This window comes from Blastomyces dermatitidis (genome assembly GCF_000003525.1).
Source record: "Blastomyces dermatitidis ER-3 genomic scaffold supercont1.1, whole genome shotgun sequence".
Lineage (NCBI taxonomy): Eukaryota > Fungi > Ascomycota > Eurotiomycetes > Onygenales > Ajellomycetaceae > Blastomyces > Blastomyces dermatitidis.
Window position 1 is genome coordinate 3,733,412 of NW_025544774.1, and position 21,842 is coordinate 3,755,253.

A 21,842-nucleotide genomic window follows, 5' to 3' on the forward strand; every position below is an offset into this window, starting at 1 on the left:
GTAATCAGTATAACTTCATTCAGAAACATTTCTCATGAACTGATTATAACTCTGAAGAAATTTTCTAACATCTGAAGTTATCAGAATGTAGATAATAAAAGAAAAATAATTAGAAAATTACTACTGAGCTGATAAGTTACTCTATCAGATAATGATTTTTAATAATACTAACTTTCTAATTTGAAGAAAATTATGTAAAAACAATTATATATTAGTACTCTGATTTTATAACTCTCATCTGATAAGTTCTGTGAATAATTACTTTATATGTATGTATCTCTGAATCTTTCTCTTTGATCAATTGAAAACTCTGAATTCTGAACACTTCTTCAAATACTTAATTCAAATCTTCATATTTCACATCAATTCTGTCTTTGATTCAATCTTGAAATATGCTACAAAGTTAATATACAATATCTAGAATCAGAGTTGAAGAATTATCAAAGAGTGTCTCTCACAGTGAATGTATAAACTAGTATAAACAATCTTGTATTTATGAAAGTTATATATTATTACATTGATGAGAACTGAACTTATTAAGAGATATTAATTGAATTTGAATCATTGATCAGTAGTGATACTGAGAATTATATAACAGAGATATTAATAACTGTAATTAAAAATGACTATTAAAATATTAGTTTCAGTCTTCTTACAATTATAACTGATAATACTGTGAATAACTATACTATAATGAACAGCTTGAAGTAAAAATTAACTTTGCAGTTCTGAAATAATAAATAAGATCATATTCTCTGCATTACTTATATCATTCAACTTATAATGTAAACACTGATAAAGAATCTTATTATTATTATTATTATTATTATTATTATTCTTCAAATATAGATGTATGCAGTCAGAGACTATGATATCTACCTGAGAAATTTTAATTCTCAGGGTCTTTTCTATATCTGTAAAGTTAACTATTATACATTCATCAATTTCAGATATGCAAAATCAGAAAATTCCAGCTCAGAATATAAAAATCATTTACAAATTGCAGTGTTTTAACATCTTCTGATACTTTGAAATCATTTGACAATATCATGACAAAGGAAAAGAGAAATAGAACACAGTCTTAAAGATAGACACATTAAATAGATAGATAGAAAGAAATTGAAAGAAAAAGATAAAGTAAAGAGAGACTGTGTAGTTCGGAAGAACGTACGACCATCGGATAATAACGCGGCCGCTTCCGAACTACTAGCGTACGAATGTAAAGGGGGCCCTAGCAGCCACTAATTAATTTAGCGTACGAGATTCAATATATAAGAAGCCGGCGTACACCTGTAATCATACACTGGCTTAAGCAACCTTTGAATCATATCTGATAGCATGTCTAAAAACCAGTGAGAAGCGCAGGCTTCTCCAGGGCATGATAATTCTATCTATAAAGCAATTTGTAGTTATCATGCCAGTGTGGTTCTAAAATGTCTCAAAAGATAGTGTATGAAGAGCAGTGAGCAGAAGAGCATCTGATTGATACTACTTCACTTGTTGAGGAAAAACTCCACACTCAGGTGAATACCATGTATGCGAACAGATGAGGTGTGAGAAAGAGAATGAAAGTGATGAACCAGATTCAAAGAAGTTCACTCCCTACTTAAAAGAAGAATAAAAGAGGGAGTGGCCATCACTGGAGTCATACAATGATAACAGAAATCATATAACAATACAAGTGATATAATGATAGACATTGTATAATCAATCAGAAATTACTGAAATGAATACCTTCTCTAGTTAATATGAATAATACTCTTCTCTGCTATCTGAACTGAAAGATATACAGAACCTCTCAGAGAGTTTACTTGAAATAATAAGAAAAATGACTGAAACTGCTGAACCAGAATCAAAGCTCTGTACATGTATGAGAATTCTAAATGAGATTAAGGCCTTGCATACACAGTGACAGACTAAGATAGAAGTCAAACAATAATTAGCATTCACTGCAGATTAAGCATCTACTATGAAGAGCTTCATCAACACAATCATTATTATTAATAAGAATAGAGAAAATCAGATCTTAGACCTGTAGCAGAAGATCAAATGTTTACATAGATAGATAACTATACTGAATCTGAAGATTTTATCATGATTATTCATAATCTCTTTAGAAGTATACACATTATCAGAGATCACTGCACAGAATGAGAATCTGAGTATAAAATATATCAAGTCAGAAGATCTGCTGAAGCTATTAAGCTTTAATAATAACTGAAAAAATGATGCTGTAATCAGCTGACTAAGTCAGATGTAATTATATTATCAGATTGAATATAAACTTATAGATAGACAGTTAATAAAATTTTAACAAGTCTTAAGATCTACTGTGTTTCTATATGAAAAAGTGAAGTCATTATAAATAACTGATAAAAAGATGAATCTCATAGACTCAGAGTAATATGCATTTCTATGAACATAAAATGAGTTTTTCAAATGAATCTTATACAACTTTGAGAAAGTGAATGTATGAGATAAGTGTTATAAATACTTCACTGAGTGTAGATAAGTAAGTGATCTTACATTATACTTTACACACTTCAGCTTATACTATCTTATATTGAATGAAGAGCTTTCAACATCTTTCTGTTTACAGATCTTTATTCATGATCTTATACCTGAGTTGAGAGTGAAATGAAAATGCTTAATCTCACAGTTAGACACAGTGAAGAAAGTATATAATATTCTCATTGTATAGAAATAAGTGAGTCAATTATAACAGAAAATACTGCAATTGAGTATATCTTAGTAAAGAATAAGTAATCAGACTTCTATGATATAAGTCACACACTCAGATATGATGAATCTAGATCTGAATGCTATTGCTAAAGCACTGAATTCTCTGAAAAAGAGATTTTCTGAGTGAAAATCTTAGTATTGTAAGCATTGAGCTTGCTTTAACTGCAGATGCTAAAATCATGATGTAAAAGATTGCATTCAGTGTATACAGTCAAAAAACTAGTAGAATCAGTAAGCTCAGAGACACTCACTGATATTCTATGAAAAGTCTTCAAAGTGAAAGAGATGCCTGTGTTAGATGACTCTCTGAATTCTGTGAATGTAAAGAAGAAGCAGACTTCTGAATGAAGTGCAGATAAGAATGATGAAGTGAACACTTATCTCAATGTCTTGAGACCTGAAATATTAATGTATAAGAGACACTTGAGTAAGAATTAAGAGATAGCTGCAAAAGTGTTAGCAGATATAGAAGCTTTTATATAATATATTAGTGATTATATGATCTGAAGATTGAAAGAAATCTGCTGAGTGAAGAATCTCTGATGTATAAGATTATCTGATAACTGATATCTGATATTATCTATAAAAGTAAGAGTTCTCTTGCACTTTGAAGAATAATCTTGCTATATTTGAGTGTGAGAGCTGCAGAACATGAAATATAATCTTATTCTCAGACTTAACTGATTTCAAAGATTCAATCTGCAGATTCAATGATGTACATGTTATATGCAGTTGACTGATAGAAAGAAAATGGTTCATACAATTCTATTAACTGATATGAGAAGGACATTTCATGTCTCTGATATAGAAGGATTAAATCTGCTTATATATCAATAAGCAAAGAGAATGATTCACAAGATCTCATCTGAAAGTATTCTGTATATCATACAGAACTCAGAAGCAGAGGAAATCAAGATAAAGAATATACAGAAGAACAAGTGTATGAAGAAGCTTCTGAAGAAGTATGAAAAGGTCTTTTAAACAGATCTTTCACTGAAATTGCTGCTGAAATGAGGATTTGTACATGAGATTAACACAGAGGATGCAAAACCAGTCAATCAGAATGCATATTCTCTGTCACAAATGTATCTTGAAGAACAGAAGTATCAGATCACTGATCTTCTAGAACATGATCTTATATAACTCTTATCAAGTGTGTGAGGCTTTTCAGTTCTATTTGTGAAAAAGACAGATGAGAAGTGATGAATGTATATTAATTATTAAGCACTTAACAAGCTTATGATTAAGAATGAATATTCACTGTCACAGATTCAACAACAGTTGAATACAGTCAGAAACATCTGATATCTATCAAAGATTGATCTTCTCTCAGAATACTGGCAGATTCATGTAGATGAACTGTCAGTTCTGTGAACTGTGTTTAATATATAATGAGAGAAGTTTGAATTCCTGACAATGTCATTTAGTCTGATAAATGTGCTCATCATCTTTTAAATAATGATGAATATAATTCTTCATAAACAGAATGAAACCTCATGTCTTATATATCTTGATAACATTCTAGTCTTTTCAAACTTATATAATAAACATCTAAAGCATCTTGATAAAGTGCTTATAACTCTGACAGAGTATAAGCTCTATATTAAATTAATCAAGTGTGTGTTTGAAACAGAAGAGTTAGAGTTTGTAGAACATGTAATAAGTGATGACTGTATATATCTTATCTCAGAGAAATTGAATGTCATAGTAAATTAGCTGTGACTGAGAAATGTATATTATATATAACAGTTTCTTGAGTTGATCTCATACTACTGCAGATTCATCAAGGATTTTGTATAAATATCTGTATCACTCTCAGATCTCTTAAGAGAAATGAATGCAAATCTGTAAAAGAAGAAGTTTTGTTCAATCATCTGAAATACTGTGTGCAAAGAGGCTTTTCTCACACTGAGAAAATATATAATAATATTCTCAGTACTTATTCAATCAGATTGTAATAAACCTTTCTAGATTGAGACAGATGCATCTGAATGAGCTATCAGAGACACTCTTCTACAGATGAGTAAGAATGACAAGCTGCACTCAGTGATGTATAATAGTAGAAAACTATCAGATGCTGAGCTCAATTACTCAGTGTATGAAAAGAAATTGCTAGCAATCAAGTATGTACTGGTATTATGAGATAGATATATTGATAACAGGCATATGACAACAGTGATCACAGATTATAAAAGTCTTATCTATCTACAATTAATGATAAAATCTTTCAAATGCTTAGCATGTTGAATCTCAGAGTTTCAAGTGTACAATCTTCATATCAAATATCAGAAGAAATCAGACACAGTGATGCTGAATGCAATCAGTCATAGACCTGATTTCATGAGTAAGAGTTCTATGAACTAGACACAAGAAACATTTGTGTTAAACACACTGAGAGAATGCAAGGAATCAGAATGAGTGAATATTATAATCTCTTACTTAAAGAATGACAAGATGTTGAATAATAAGTGTCTTGTGAAAGTAGTAGAAGAGATGCTTCTGAACTTCAAGCTGAGGAAATTGAAAAATAATGTTATACTTTATCATAATCTAGAATACACAGAAGCTCTCTATCTAGAATCTTCATTTAGAAGTGACTTAGTGACTTGTATGCATAAGGAATTCAGCTACTTAGAAAGCTCTGAACTCATAAGTGTACTTGAATCAAGAGTATACTGATCAAGCATGACTGAGAATATTCAGATGTATGCTCATGAGTACCTGAATTATCAGGTTGCAAAAGAATCTAAGAAAGGATTAGAATATAAGAAAGTGCAACATTAGATGAAGTGTATGATACAATCATTCAAATAATGAGAGATGAACCTCATAGACATATTACTGTGAATATCAAATGAAAATCAATGAATAATCACTGCTATTGATTATGCTACTGACTGGCCAGTTGTGAAAGCAGTTTCAGAGATAATAGAGAAGATGATAGCAAAGTTCCTACATAATGAGATCTATGTTAACTATGAAATGCTGTGTGAGATTCTAACTGATAACAGTGCAAATCTTGTGAGAGAAGCAGTGAGATATTTCATGAGCCAGTTACAGACAAGACATTGTAGAACAATGTTATATCATCTGTGAATGAATGAGAAGATAGAACACTTGAATGAAATCTTGAGCAACATGCTGATGAAATATCTAGTGAGCAAGCCTATGAGACTATGAGATGAATATCTCAGGCAGGCGCTATTAGCCACATGGATTCAATAACATGCAGTCTTCAAGTGTTCACCATTCTACCTGTTGTATGGATTGCATTCATGCATCTCAGAGAATGCTTCAGAAAAGATGAGGAAGAGAACAGCAGTTGCAGACGCAGCAGGAACAGCAGTTATGAATGCAGCAGTAGCAGTTGTGGACACAACAGTCGCGGACGCAGAACCAAGATTGAAAGAGATCAGTCATACATGTGCAAAAGTTAATAAGTTACTCCTGAACTGAGCAATTCAATCAAAAAGAATACAAGACTCACTTGTTAAGAAATTGAGTCTCAAGATGAAAATATGAGTTCTTATACATAATGAGAGTTCTGAGAAGTTTCAATCTAGATAGTTTGAGCTATATAAAATACTCAAATCACATTCTCTGAGAACATACACATTGAAAGAATCAGAGAGATGAGTCTTATACAACTTAATCAATGATTCATGACTTATGAAAGTAAAGATATAAGATCTGAGTGAATTATAATCATCTACAGCACTATTATCAGTGTTGAAAAAGAAGAGACTTACAATTGAAAAGTCTTACAAAGTAAGAGAAATAATAGATACTTACAAATCAGATAATCTCACTTATTTCAATCTTTTCATGATTATAAGAAAAGAATGAGAAGAAATGAAGAAATCAGATGAATATCACACTTCAATAAGTGATGAGACTGTAGCTGATTGTATGATAACATATCACAGACAGCAGATGCAACATGACAAAGAGTGATCTCAAAGTGACAAACTTGCACATGAATCAGATTGCAGAAGAAAAAGGAATTCAGAGTTGAATTTAACTGTTTATATCAGTTCAATCACAGAGACTACAGAGAATGAACTATCTGAAACATTTATAAATATATGAGATCAAGTCATCTTGATCTCTGAGAACACTCAGAGATCAGATGAGATTAGTTTTAATGAGCTGTTTACTGTAGTGATCTGAGCAGGTGAAGAGAGACAGTATAATGCATGAGACAGAATTATAAAAAGTGAAAGCTGCTGAATCTAGTCACTGAACACTGTACTATATAGAGATTATATAAGAGTAGTGACTAGTAGATAAAAGAAAAAGTGTAAGAAAAGAAATAATGAATTGATCATTAATTGTAAGAGTCAGCTGTAAAAGACAAATATTATTATACACATCTCATTCATTTTCATATATTACATGTTTAATCTATTTTCAACATCACATCATCTGAAAAACATCAAAAACAAAGAAAATCTCAAAACTCAAGATCTGTGAGAAATTTGAGAGCTGTAAGTCACTCTTATAACAATGCTGTGCATGTCTCTGATTTCTCTATCACTCTGTGTATGACATTAATATCATTTATCACAAGATTGGCTGAAATATCAATATAGAAATGTGCACATGTACATGTAGAGAAATTAAAGAAGAGTGCAGAATCTGCAGAATTAGAAGTCAGAGTAGAGAAGACAGAGATGAAAGAAATAGAAGGAGAAGAAAATACAGAACTGAATAAATAACAGTGAGAGTCATCTGAGACTGAATGCTTATAACTCAGTGTGTGCACAACTTTTCTCACAGAGAAGGAAGAGAAAGTGATAAAAGAAGCTTAAGAGTAAGAGAGAGTAGTCTCAGTGATGTTATCATTTTTAATTAAAATGATCTCTAGTGCTGAAGCAACTAAGAACTATTATTAGTATATAAAATTATAAAAACAGAGATAATAATTACTGAATGAACACCTGCTGATCTTAGAATTATACATGTAATTATAACACATACAAGACTTCTCAGAAAGAGAGAGAGAGATATGAGAAAATGCAGAAAGCAGAACACAGCATATGAACAGCTCATTCTCATAATAACATCTCAGACAAGATGTACAAGCCTCACACTCACAGGTGTAAAAGAGTATGATATTCATGTTTCTGTTTCTGAAAACATAAATATCTTTCATCTGCATCATGAAGTTGAATAACAGATATCAGAGAATAGACTGATACAGATCTATTATTCTGAAGAAATTTATCAGAGTGAATGTCTCTGTGATATTGAACTTTACAGTTATAAAAAGTTTCTTGATATCTGTGAATATCATAACTTCATGCACAGTAAAACTCATAATGATTTTCTCTAAGAACAGAAAAATCAGTATCAGAAAGAAAAGATGAAAAAGAAAAAGACTTATAATCTTAATACTGTTGAGAGAGAGAGTGATTCTCTAATATAAATAAATAATTATCTTATCATGAATATTTAAAATGAATATAATAATCAGCATCTGTGACTGAGCTTCAGATAGTTATATTATATACAGTCTTTATACAATAAATCATTCTGAGAGTCAGTAAGAAGAGTGAGAGTATACACACTGAAAGAGATGATTTATTAAGTCTACACAATATCTTCTTGAAACAGAGAGAGCTGATAATGAAAGTAGAGACAGTAAAATCAGAAGTAGCAGAAGTGAGGGTCATGGGAACAGAGATAGCAGGAGAGAAACCAGGTACAGAGACAGATGTAGAAGATTGAAAAGAAGCAGCAGAGAAAGAAACAGAGAAGGCAGAAGAGAATGTGAAAGACTCAGTCATACATGACACAGATAATTTCTTTATTATCACATTCTTCAGATTCTTAATCAATGATTCAATATTGAGTTCACTATCATTAGTGAATGCAGATCTGTCAACACATGATAATTCTACACAAATAAAAAAAAACAACATATCAGTATCTGCATTCATATAAAATTGTGTCAGAAAACATGATCAGAAACCCGCTAAGAAGGAAACAGTCAAGAGTGTATAAGAAGGTGAAGAAGATGTGTTATTCATAATAGTATGTTCTGGCAATTGTTAGAAGATAAACAAGTTCTGATCATGTTTCACAACATGTTACACTTACTGCTAATGAACTGTCTGATATAAGCACTATGAGAACACTTGTTATGAGAATGAAGAGTCATCATCAGAAATGCATATAATGTAATAGATGAACAGATGGAAAGAGTTGAACAGAAGAAGAAGTAGAAATCTTGAATGAGATAATAATGTTAGATGATGACAATGATGAAGATAATAATTGAAGAATGAGAAAAGTTAGTGAATAAGTGATATAATATAGTGAAAGTTTCTTTGTGAGAGCATACATGAAATGCTAGCTGAATTAGAAATAGGTCACACAATTATGAGATGCTAGTGATGAGCTAACCTGCATAAAGCTAGAGTGTATGACATGATCATGTGAGCGTGACTGAATCTGATGAGAGAGAATGTGATTCAGAAGAATGTATGACTGTCAGATAATAACACAGCCACTTCCGAACTACTAGCGTACGAATGTAAAGGGGGCCCTAGCGGCCACTAATTAATTTAGCGTATGAGATTCAATATATAAGAAGCCGGCGTACGCCTGTAATCGTACGCTGGCTTAAGCAACCTTTGAATCACAACTGTAATAAAACAAATTATTAAAAGATAGTATATAGCTGTTTTAACAGACTATATCTGATTGATTTCCTTCTCTTCATATTCAGATAATTCTGAATTTAGTCATTTTCTTGTAGCTGCTTAACTTTCTGATAGAAAGTCTATTAAGTATTTAATTTCTGTCTCAGTTGAGAATAAGAATCTCATATTTAATTGATTTAGATCATACTTCTCTTTCAATCTGACTCTGAGCCTATTATATAATACACAGTGTATTACAATATACTTAGAATTCTCATTTGTATTGCAGAATAAGCATTCTATTGAGTCAAATCTATTATCAAATCTTTGTATATAAGATTTGAAATAGCCATGTTCTAGTTTCAGCTGTATTATAGATGAGAATATTTTCTTTTTACATTTAATTGAATAAGATTTTCACTTGGGTTTTGTTTCAAATCTTGAATAATGTATACTCTTCTTTTATTTCTGTCAGCTTTCATTTCACTTATCTAAATGAGATTCTTTTATTTTTCTCTTTATAAAAGATCAGAACATAATTTTTTGTATAGATCTGCTTAATTCTGCACTCTTTTTTACAGCTGAATCAGCCAAGTCATTGTCATAAATATTCATATATGATATGAGCAGAAACTCAGTGCAGATGAATTATCAGCTTTGATATTCTTCTCTTTTGAATTTTCAAAACAGAGTTTAAGATCAGTTCAAGATTCATTTGATTATTATAAATCTGACTATTTCTAAGTCTTTTTAAAGCAGCTTGACTATCAGAGAATATTCATATCTCTTTTAAACAATTTCCTCTTTTATAAGATTTTATTTCAATGAGTTTGAAAGCTTTTACTATTACAAATAGTTCAGCATCAAAGACTTTACATTCAGAGTCTAGATTTCAGAAATCTGAGATAAAATTGACATTATCTTCAGTATAAGCAATGCCTGCATCTAATCTATTCAAGTTCTCATTTTTTGAGTCATCTGAATAAATCAGAATAGAGTCTTTTATATTAATTATAGAAATTCTCTTCAAATTCTGTTCATATTCTTTCTCTTTTGATAGTTCACTTATTTATAAGTCTATAGAAGATTCAAGCTTTTCTCTTCAGAGAGATAACTTCTAATAATTCACTTTTTCAACATTTAAAGAAGAAAATTGATTTTTAATCAGAGAGTATAGTCTGTACAGTTGAGAAGACATTTTCTTTGAAGAATTATTTTCATTTCAATCAAGAAATCTATTTCAATTCAGTTCATTTTCAGAGTTAATTTATAAAAATGAAGAAGAGACTCTTTCTCTGATTATATAATTTAAGCTCATCTTTATAACTCTCAGAGTATAGTTTATACAGGTCTTTTTAAATCTAATAGCAGAAGAAGGAATTAAAGCTTCAATTTTCATTACTTTAATAGAAGATGATTTAAATACTCTCAGAATTCTTCTCAAGACTCTGTTTTACAGACTTTGAAAGAGTTCAGTGAAATTCTCTTGATTATTTCATCAAACTTGAACTTCATAATCAGCTACTGATGTCATACAGGCTATATATAACTATCTCATAGCCTGGAAGAATAGATCTCTCTCTGTATTTAATAGTCTGATTATGTTATTCAATAGTCTTTCTGTCTTGACAGTTCTTTGTTAAATGTGATATTTAAAATTTAACTTAGAGTTTAATCATACTTCTAATTATTTGACATTTACACTGAATTTAATCTCTCTATTTAAAAGAGTTAGAGATAGTTCTTTCTCATTGAATTTAGAAAAGAAATGAATTAACTCAGTTTTATTTATATTAAATTGAATTTAATTAATATCTACTCTAATAAAGATTTTCTTTACAGCTTCTTTAATCACTTTCAAATTCTCTTTGATAGTTTTTAAGCTGTAGACTAGATCAATATCATTCATATAACTTGAAGATCTCACTATTCTCATATTTCTATTCTTGAATAGATATGCAGTGTATATTACAAATAAAATGAGTGAGATTGAAGATTCTTATGATACTTGTATTTTTATCTCAGTCTTGTCTTATTTCATTCTATCAAAGAAAAGTTATATAATTCTTTTAAATATAAAACAGTTAACTTATTTTATTAGAGAAAGTGACAGTTTTAACATCTTCAATGTCTGAATTAACTTTGACTTTGAATCATAATCAAATGCTTTTTTTATATTAATAAAAACTGCAGTTGAGATCAGATCTTTATACTTTGCTATTTGAATATTATAAATAACTGAGAGAACAGTGTCAATTGCAGAATACTGTTTTCTATCTCTTATTTATTCACTGAATAACAGAGAATTACTGACAGAGCTTATAAAAGATAGTTAAGTAGCTATTATCTTTTCTAAAATCTTTTCTAGATAGTTCAATAGAGATATTACTCTATATAACTTAGAAATTGAAGGTTTTCTATTAGATTTTATAAGAATCACTTCAGTGACTTCTCTTCAGTATTTAGAATGATATTCATTTTTTAAGAGATTGAAAAAGAGCTCAAAATATTCATTCTTTAAGTAGAAGTATATATTTTGAATAATTAAGTGATTAATTCAATCAGGCTCTGCAGCAGTCTTTACTGAACTTGAGAAAATAGCTGACTCTAATTCATCTTGAGTAAGATCAGGCCATTCTCAGTCATTTTCATTAATATAGTTAAGAAGTGATATATTCTCTTTCTCTGAATCTGAATCTGATGAGTTTTGAAAGAGAGTTCTTATAAAAGCTTGATATTTTTTCTCAAAAGAGTTTGCTGTATATGATTTATTCTGAAACTCATATTCTAAGATTGAAAGTTTTGCTACACTTCTTGTTTTAGTATAGTTAAAAGCTTTAAAAACTTTCTTCTCTTATACTTGTTCAAGAAATTTATTCCAGCAGTCTGTTTTAACTTTTTTAGTATCTGAAAAATATTCATTTCTGACAGCTTTGAACTCTTCATCAGATACTACATCATTCTTTTAATCTCTTCTAGCAGTAGCTAATTCTTTTCTTTTAGATGAGATATTCTCATTTCATCAAGGTTTTGAATACTCAGAAGATTTTCTCTTTGAAATATTATCTCTAACACTTATTAGAATAATAGATGTAATAAGCTTCACTCTATTCTCAAGTATTTCATTTGAGATATCTTGACCAGAATTTCAATATAGCTCATTCTGTCTTTCAGATTTTAACAGTTTTATACTTTCTTCAACTGCTTTTCAATCAGCTTTTTCAAAGTTATACTGATTAGAGAGAAGAGAATTTTCACTCATTTATTTTTCACTCAGTTTAATATTAAATTGAATAATCTCATAATCTGATTCTGATGTCTCATTTGAATTAATAAATCAGTTTACAAGTCTTCTTTTCATTAGATTTTGTGACATGAAGATTAGATCTATAATAGACTTCTGTTTCATGCCTTTTCTAAAGAATGTTTGTTAATCAGACTTATTAATCAAATGTATTGAATGCTCAAAGATTCATTTAATCAGATTATCAGCTCTCACTACTCTCTTACATTCTGAATTTTATCAGAGATGATATGTATTGAAGTCTTCTGTAATTATAGAGTTTCTTAATGAAGTTATGTTCAGAAATTCTCTATTAATTATTCAGATATTGTTATATTTCTTCAATAACTTTTCATTATAGATGTTTATGAGCTGTATAGTATCAAACTCATTTTCTTTATCTATAATATCACTCATCAGAATATCAGAGTCAGATATAATATCAAATCTTAGATTAAATTAATATCTTGATCTCTTTCTTTCATAGATCACTAATCTTGACTTTATCTCAGACTTTTGAGATAAAAAGCAGTAGTAGCTTGAATGAGAAATAACATATTTTTACTCAGTATTAAAATTGAGGCTTCTGAAGCAGTATAAAATCAACTTTTTATTCAAATGTAATTTAAAGACAAGAATAAATACAATTTAAGTTTCTATTCACATTATTTTGAATAAATGTGATTTTTGAAGAGTTTTTAAACTTTTTTTATTGTTTTTGTTGTATATTCATACTAAAAGAGAGTAGAGTAGAATCTAATCACTATCATCAGATAGTAGATTATAACTATTCTGAACAGTAGAAATATTAACTGCTTGCATTATATCTAGTTTATCATCAGAGTCATTTCTCAATTCTCTAATGTTAACAGAAGTTTCAGAATTCAAATTCTGTTTACATTTAGCTGAAGAATTAGAGTTTGAAGATTCAGATAGTTGAGAGTTTCTTCTTTTTAAGCTTGCAGTTGTGAGTTTACTGACTTGACTATTCTCTTCAGTTTTAGATTTATTTTGAGCTTCATCTTTTCTTCAGTTCTTTTGAGTTCTTGAAGTAAGCATACATTCTTTTGAGCTAGATGCATGTTTTTCTTTACAGTTAGAGCATTTAAGCAGAGTGTGTTGATATATTTCATCTCTTTTTAAGCATGTTTTACATTTATACTCACTAGTTTTGTGATCTCTGATATAGAATACATATTTTGAGTCTCTGAAATAGAAGATTGCAAAGTATTCATATCTTTGACAGTTTGAACACTGTGTTTAAGCTTTGAGATTCATTCTTGAGTCTTTGTAATCATGAACTCTCATTTTCAAACCTGTCACTGTTACTTCAGAGATCTTTGACTGTTCAAGTGTTTTTATATATACTAGAGCAGAGGCATTTCTTCTGCTTTATCTGAACTCAATTGAATTTAGTCATACAGGCTCTTTTCTCAGTTGAATAGAGTTGTATTCTTCTAATTCATTTTTGAGAAGTAGCATTTCTTCTTCACAGTCAAAAATTTCAACTAAAATATTATAAAGAATGAATTTATCTCACTTTTCATGTCTCTCAGATAGAATTTTTATGTTTAACAAAGATTCTACTGCTGATTTTCAGAGATTCTCATTCTGAATAAGAAATTCTGCACTGAATTCAGGCATTGTAGTCAGAATGATAGAGTTTTCAAAGAAGAATGACTCAATTGAAGCTATAACTGATTTTTGAACTTCAATATCTGTTATTAACTGAGAAAAGAACTGCTGATTAATTTCATTTCTAATTCTGAAAGTGAGATTTGAATTTAGCTTGTTTCTTTGTAAGATATCCTGATTTAAGACTTTGAGAATAAGTCTTCTATTTCTAGAGATTTGAAAGTTTTTCTTCTTTTACATTTTTTTCTTCACTTTTCTATCAATAGAAGTATGAGCATTATTCTTCTCAGTTTTCTCAGGATTTTGAGCATGTTTTGTGATAGCAGGTTTAGAGACAGTAGATTCAGCTGCTTGAGCATATGTTTTCTTCTGATTTAAGAAAGAGAAAGTAGAAAAGAAGAAAGAAGTGTAAGATAAAAAGTCAGTGATTGTACTAGAAATTTTCAATGTTTTTTGAACTGTGTTTAAAATTCCAAGTTTGAACTTGATCATCTTCTGAAGTTATCTATTCTGAGCATGAAGAATTAACAGAACTTCTTCATTTATCTCACTCAGACACTGCTTTTCAAGAATCTTGCTTGCTTTTTCAAGTTTCTATATTTCAAGAACTTGTTATTTCTCTATTTCTTCTTTCTTTCTTCTCTTGAGAATTTTAATCTCAGAAATAGTATTTGAGAAAGCATCTTTTTTCACATCAACTGAGTGTATTTTTGAACTCATTATTCTCACTCAATGAAAAGTTGATCAGACTATTTCAATTGAAATATATGTTAAACTCTTTTAAAAAGTTGATCAGACTTTTTCAATTAAGAGATTTCTAAGTCTGTTTTTAATTGAAAAGTTGATTAGGCTGTTTCAAAAGAAGAATAAAAGACTTTTATATATAAAATACCTGATTTTTTTCACACTAGTTCAGTAACTAGATTAGATTTTTGAAGAGAATCTAATAAACTACAATTAATTTTTGAGATAAATTAATAAAATCTTTACAATCTCTTTCTTGAGATACAGTGAGAAAAAGTATGATATCAATTGATAATAAATCAGATAATATGACAGTTTTTGAGAGAAAAACTGATAAAAAATAAATCAATTTTTTGCAGAGAAATTGATTAAAACTATTCAATTTTATTCTAAATCATTCAATTCTTCTCACACAACAAGTGTGCAACTCAAATCAGTTAATAAAAAGTGTAAAAAAGAATTAAGTATTAATAAAAGCTCTTCAGTCACTGAAAAAGTAATTCTTACTTAAAAGAATATGAAATTATGACAGAAAACAGCTCTGTTTTTAATTCTTTATAAGAATATTATATAAAACTCAGAGAAAAACATCTTACTTTTTCAAGAGAAGTAAAAAACTATTTCTAAGATCTTTTTTTTGCATTAACTGCTGTAGAAGAATAAGATAGAAACTGCTAAGATATGCACTACTGTATACTCTCTATCAAGACTTTCTCTCTTCAGAGTCTTGATATTATAGAGAATATAAGTCTGTTTCTATATAATAATATAAATATTGTCAGCAGAATGTAGAGAAACTGATTATTTATATCTCAAAATAGAAGACTTTATCAATGATTATATCAATATAGAGTTAATTCTCAAATTCAATAGAAATCTAGTATTGCTATTCTCAATTTCTTACAGAATCTATTGAATATTGAGATATTAAAACTATATTTAATATATCTCACTATGCAGGGATCAAAGGCTCAGTCAGATCTTGAGATATACTGATTTTATAGTTGTTATGTCTGCTGATTATGTATCAAGTACAGTTGATAAGATATCTTTTTGTACTTTTCTATCAGACATGAGTCAGATTGAGAGAGATGATACAAGAATGAGACTTGACATTAATGTTTAGATACACTGAAAACAGATCACAGAGATTACACTTCAGAAGTGACTGTTGATTATATACTTGATACTATCACTGAGATATCTTTTTGTATTTTTCTGCTGGGGATGGGCCAGATTAGAAAGGTCAGTATAAGGGTGAGACTTGATGTTGATGTTTTGAAACATCAAAGATGAACAGGGTTTTCACAGAGATCACTTCTCAGATATCTTCACAACTACAGATCAGAGATCTTTCAAAATTGAGAAGATTGATGTATAAGGCTAGATCTCTTCATCTTACAATTTGTATGGCAATTTGACCCGTGGTTGTGGTGTGATAGGGGAGAATGAGGGATAATCCCACACAGGAGTTTTGAACAACATCTGGTTCATGTTTGGCTGGATAACTCCATCACCACACGGGGTATGCGGTCGGCGATGGGGTCAAAATGCTCGTATGATCGAGGGCTTTTCGATGAATCTATCGGCTGGTTCTTATTCGAAAAATCGAGCGAGTTCGTGGTGGAGCGGTTGCTTGGTCTTGTGCAGATGTTGAATAAAGAATTACTCAAGTAACTTTTACATTTACTTTATAAAAGATACTGTTTTTTGATAACACTTTTTAATATTGTTTTTTAATAACACTTTTTAGTAACACTACTGTTAATTTTGAATAGATTGACTAATAATTTAAATATCACAGATTTGAAACATTGTTAATATGATTTATATCTTCTCTAAATAATAACAATGATTTCATGATATTTAATAAATAAATAAATCAGTCACATCACTGAATATGATACAGAATATTAAAATACAATAAAGTTTAATATATAAGATAACTATTCAGACTCTTCAATTATGTCAGATAATTAATTATTGAGTGTAATACTCTGATTAGAAAAAGATTCAGATATTGAAACTTTCTGATATAAAGTAAACTCAGTTGAAATATGTGATTGATTTACTGTTTCAGTTTTATAAGATAATAAAGACAGTCTTAATTACTTATACATCAATGCTGCAGTCAGTCTGATAAGTATATAGCAGTTTATTTACTTATCTTAAGAAGCAGTTAAATCACTTAAAAAGAAATTCAGTCTGAGATAATACTATAGCACAGACTATTATTACTGTAAGAAATAAACTGATATATTACTACAGTAAAACTGAACAATCTTTTACAGAGTACTATACTATAGCAGCTCTACTAGATCTCTCTTATTATATTAATATCTACACTTCTCAAGATTGAACAGAGAAGAAATGAGACTTATATATTAAATTAATCTGAGACTACTACAATATCAACTATCAGAGATTTGAACAAGTAAATGTTAGAGATGTAAAGACAGTGAAATACAATTCTCTAGTAAGTAATAATCTTTGATAACACTTTATATTATATAGAACTATAATACTAACTTTGAAACAGAACTTATATACATTAATTACAACTGAAAATCAGACAAAACTATATACTTATAAATCTGAATTTAACTGCTATGTTCAAGATAATTTAACAAATTTACACATCAAATCAATTCTAGAGTTATGAAAAATTGTTAAGAGAATATATTCAACTGTTGTACTGATGATATATAATATTCTAATAATTTCATGAACAGAGATAAGAATGAAGTGAAAGTTCAACTCAAGCTAAGATATTAATCACTATCACTGAAGATAATTATAAGAAGAAATAATTAAGAAACTCATAATTATAAAATATGAAATTATCAGACAGCTTAATACCTCTGATTACAGTATATCAGAGAAGTGTAGTTTTTATAAAAAAGTAAAGAATAAACTTATATAAGAATGTATTTACTTATTTCATGAGCATTATCAATAGACTGGCCGGCGGGACCATGAATTTCACATTTGATCTCATTTGATCTGGTCTCATACATTTCTTGACGTGAGTCTCACCAGGACCAAGCCTCAAAAAAATCTGAAAATGAACCATTTCTGAGAGAAATGGCGTGAAAAATGACCAGATTTAATTCAAGAACAGTGAAATGAGAGTAATTTCTCAGAATAAACTGTGAAAGATAATCATTCTTCTAAAATCAGAATGAAACTGAGACTGAAGATTAAAATCAGTCTCATTCAGTTCATTCAGTGATTGCTTATATAATCAGAATTTGATAATGATTATTGATAACACTCATGAAATAACTAAATACATTCTTGTACAAGTTTATTCTTCACTTTCTCATGAAAACTACACTTCTCTGATATACTGTGATCAGAGGTATTAAACTGTCTGATAATTCTATGTTTTACAATCATGAGTTTCTTGATTGTTTCTCCTTGTAATTGTTCTCAGCAATAGTAATAAATATCTCAACTTGAGTTGAACTTTCACTTCATTCTCACTTCTGTCAATGAAATTGTCAGAATATCATATATCATCAGTGCAATAGTTGAATATGTACTCTCAATAATTTTTCATAACTCTAGAATTGATTTGATGTATAAATTTATTCAATCATCTTGAAGATAGCAGTCAAATTCAGTTTTACAAGCATGTAGTTTTATTTAATTTTTGATTGCAATCAATGTATACAAGTTCTGTTTCAAAGTTAGTATTATAGTTCTATGAGATATGAAGTGTTATCAAAGATTATTACTTATCAGAGAATTGTATTTCACTGTCTTCATATCTTGAATATCTGCTCATTCAAATCTCTGATAGTTAGTATTATAGTAGTCTCAGACTAATTTAACATATGAGTCTTATTCCTCCTCTATTCAATCTTGAGAAGTGTAGATATTAACTTAACAGAAGAGATCTAGTAGAGCTGCTACAGCATAGTACTCTGCAAAAGATTGTTCAGTTTTACTGTAGTAATATGCCAGTTTATTTCTTACAGTAATAATAGCCTGCACTATAGCATCATCTCAGACTGAATTTCTTTTTAAGTGATTCAACTGCTTCTCAAGATGAGTAAATAAACTGTTATATACTCATCAGACTGACTGCAGCATTAATGTATGAGTGATTGAGACTGTCTTTATTATCTTATAAAACTGAAACAGTAAATCAATCACATATTTCAACTGAGTTCACTTCATATCAGAAAGTTTCAATATCTGAATCTTTTTCTGATCAGAGTGTTGCACTCAATGATTAATTATCTGACATAATTGAAGAGTCTGAACAGTTATCTTATATGTTGAAGTTCACTGTGTTCTAATATTCTGTATCATATTCAGTGATGTGACTGATTTATTTATTTGTTAAATATCATGGAATTGTTGTTGTTATTTAGAGAAGGTACAAATTGCATTAGCAATGTTTCAAATCTGTGATATTTAAATTATTAGTCAATCTATTCAAAATTAACAGTAGTGTTATCAAAAAGTATTATTAAAAAGCAATATCAAAAAGTGTTGTCAAAAAACATTATCTTTTGTAAAGTAGATGTAAAAGTTACTTGAGTAATCACTTTCATCTCATTCTCATCTCAAGAATCAGTCATCTCATTATTTTTCATCTCAATGTTAAGATTCTTTATCAGTGTTTACATCACAAATTGAACCACATGAGCAATACAGGGGATATGACCTTGTTTATCATTTCAGAAATGCAAAGTCAATTTTTGCTTCAAGCTCTTCATCATAGTGTAGTTATTCACAGCATTATCAGTTGTAATTGTAAGAAGACTAAGACTAATATCTCAATAGTCATTTTTAATCACAGTTATTAATATCTCTGTTATATAATCCTCAGTATGACTACTAATCAATAATTCAAATTCAATTAATGTCTCTTAATAAGTTCAGTTCTCATCAATGTAATAACATATAACTCTTATAAATGTAAGATTGTTTATACTAGTTCATGCATTCACTGTGAGAGACACTCTTCAATGATTTTTCAACTCTGATTCTAGATGTTGTATATTGACTTTGTAGTGTGTCTTGAGATTGAACTGAAGACAGAATTGATGTGAAATATGAAGATTTGAATTAAGCATTTGAAGAAGTGTTCAGAATTTGAGGTTTTCAATTGATTGAAGAGAAAGATTCAGAGATATATACATGTGAAGTAATTGTTCACAGAAGTTATCAGATGAGAGTTATGAAATCAGAGTACTGATATATGATTATTTATACATAATTTTCTTCAAATTAGAAAGTTAGCATTATCAAAAATTATTATCTGATAGAGTAACTTATCAGCTCAGTAGTAATTTTCTGATTATTTTTCTTTTATTGTCTGTATTCTGATGACTTCAGATGTCAGGAAATTCCTTCAGAGCTATAATCAGTTCATGATGAATATTTCTGAATAAAGTTGCAGTGATTGCAGCAGAGAGATGACTCTTCAGTAATCTGCAATATAATCTGTTAATAATTATTTCATAGATTATCTCAGTGTTTGTGTTAAGTTTTTCATAAATTTTATGACCTGAAATCAGATGTGAAGAATGAAGTGATTATTTATCATGATTGAAAGAGAGCATTCTGTGTTGAATTGTAAACAACATAGACTTTGTAATTTACAGTGATTTCTTGAAGAGTTTGTGAATCTTCAATAGAAGTAAAAGAAGTGAAAGAAGTGAATTCAGAAGATATAATAATAATTTAAGAAAGATGATAATTTATTTTCAATAACTGATCACTGATGTATGTAAGAAGAATTAATATAAGAGAAAATAATCTTATTTCTTAGCTTAGTTATAATTTTAGTACTAACTCAGATTGAATATCATTGATGTATAAAAGTAAACAAATAATCTTGATTAATCTCTGTCATATTTCTTGAGATATAATAATATTATGAAAAAGAGTATTATCAAATTATATTACTAGATGATATCATTAAAAATATATTAATATTGTGAATATTAATGTTGAAAAAATATTGATACTTATACATTATAGTGATTTGTGAATCATGATAGTTAAATATATATATATATATATATCATTCCTGACTTGATTACAACTTGTACAATAATTTTTGAAAACTCAAAATCAATTTTAATTATTAATAATTAAAAACTTAAACTTGCAACTAACTAAGATAAAAAGAAAAAAATCTACTTCTTCTTCTTCTTCTTCTTCTTCTTCTTCTTATCTGAGATGATAATCATCTCAAAATCTCTCTCTGCTGTCTTCTCAGAGAAGAGTTTCTGCTGCTTCTTCTCAGCCAGGTCAACCTGTACCTCAAAATCCCGCATTTCCTGATCTGCTGCCTCGGGTTTCACTTCAGCAGTAAGCAGATTGACATGCTCAGAGAGCAGAACTGTCTTCTCAATGTTCTGAATTATGAAGTGCATTTGAGACCTGAACAAGACCTCAATTCTCTTCTTCTCTACTAGCTTCTGCTAATCAATTAGAGAACAGAAGTATTATTAAAAATTATTATCTCTCAATAAATAAAAAACTTATCAGTTTTGACTTCTTTATCTTCTACTTTAACATCTTCTCAATCTTCTTCTATCATTACTTATTTACAGTAATACTCTTCTTCTCTCTCTCTCTCTTTATCTTGAACTTAAATCATTCTCAGAACTTCTTCTGATTTCATTACTACTGTATAAGACTCTTCACTGTCTTCTTCTTCAATCTCTCACAGACAGTGTTATCTGTATTATTTCTATACTTAGTTCAGTCTAAATCTATCAGAAGTATTACTTAAAATCATTATCATTCTGCTCTCTTATGAAGCC

General features: G+C 29.2%; 1 protein-coding gene across 1 annotated transcript; it reads right to left on the reverse strand.

Annotated features, from left to right (window-relative positions):
- Nucleotides 1-21,209: 21,209 nt before the first annotated feature.
- Nucleotides 21,210-21,449, reverse strand: BDCG_00461 (uncharacterized protein; the record flags this gene model as incomplete). The annotated part of the gene is made up of 1 exon (XM_045415976.1): nucleotides 21,210-21,449. One exon carries the CDS (start codon nucleotides 21,447-21,449, stop codon nucleotides 21,210-21,212), a length of 240 nt encoding a protein of 79 aa, XP_045271799.1.
- Between the last annotated feature and the right edge of the window lie 393 nt (nucleotides 21,450-21,842).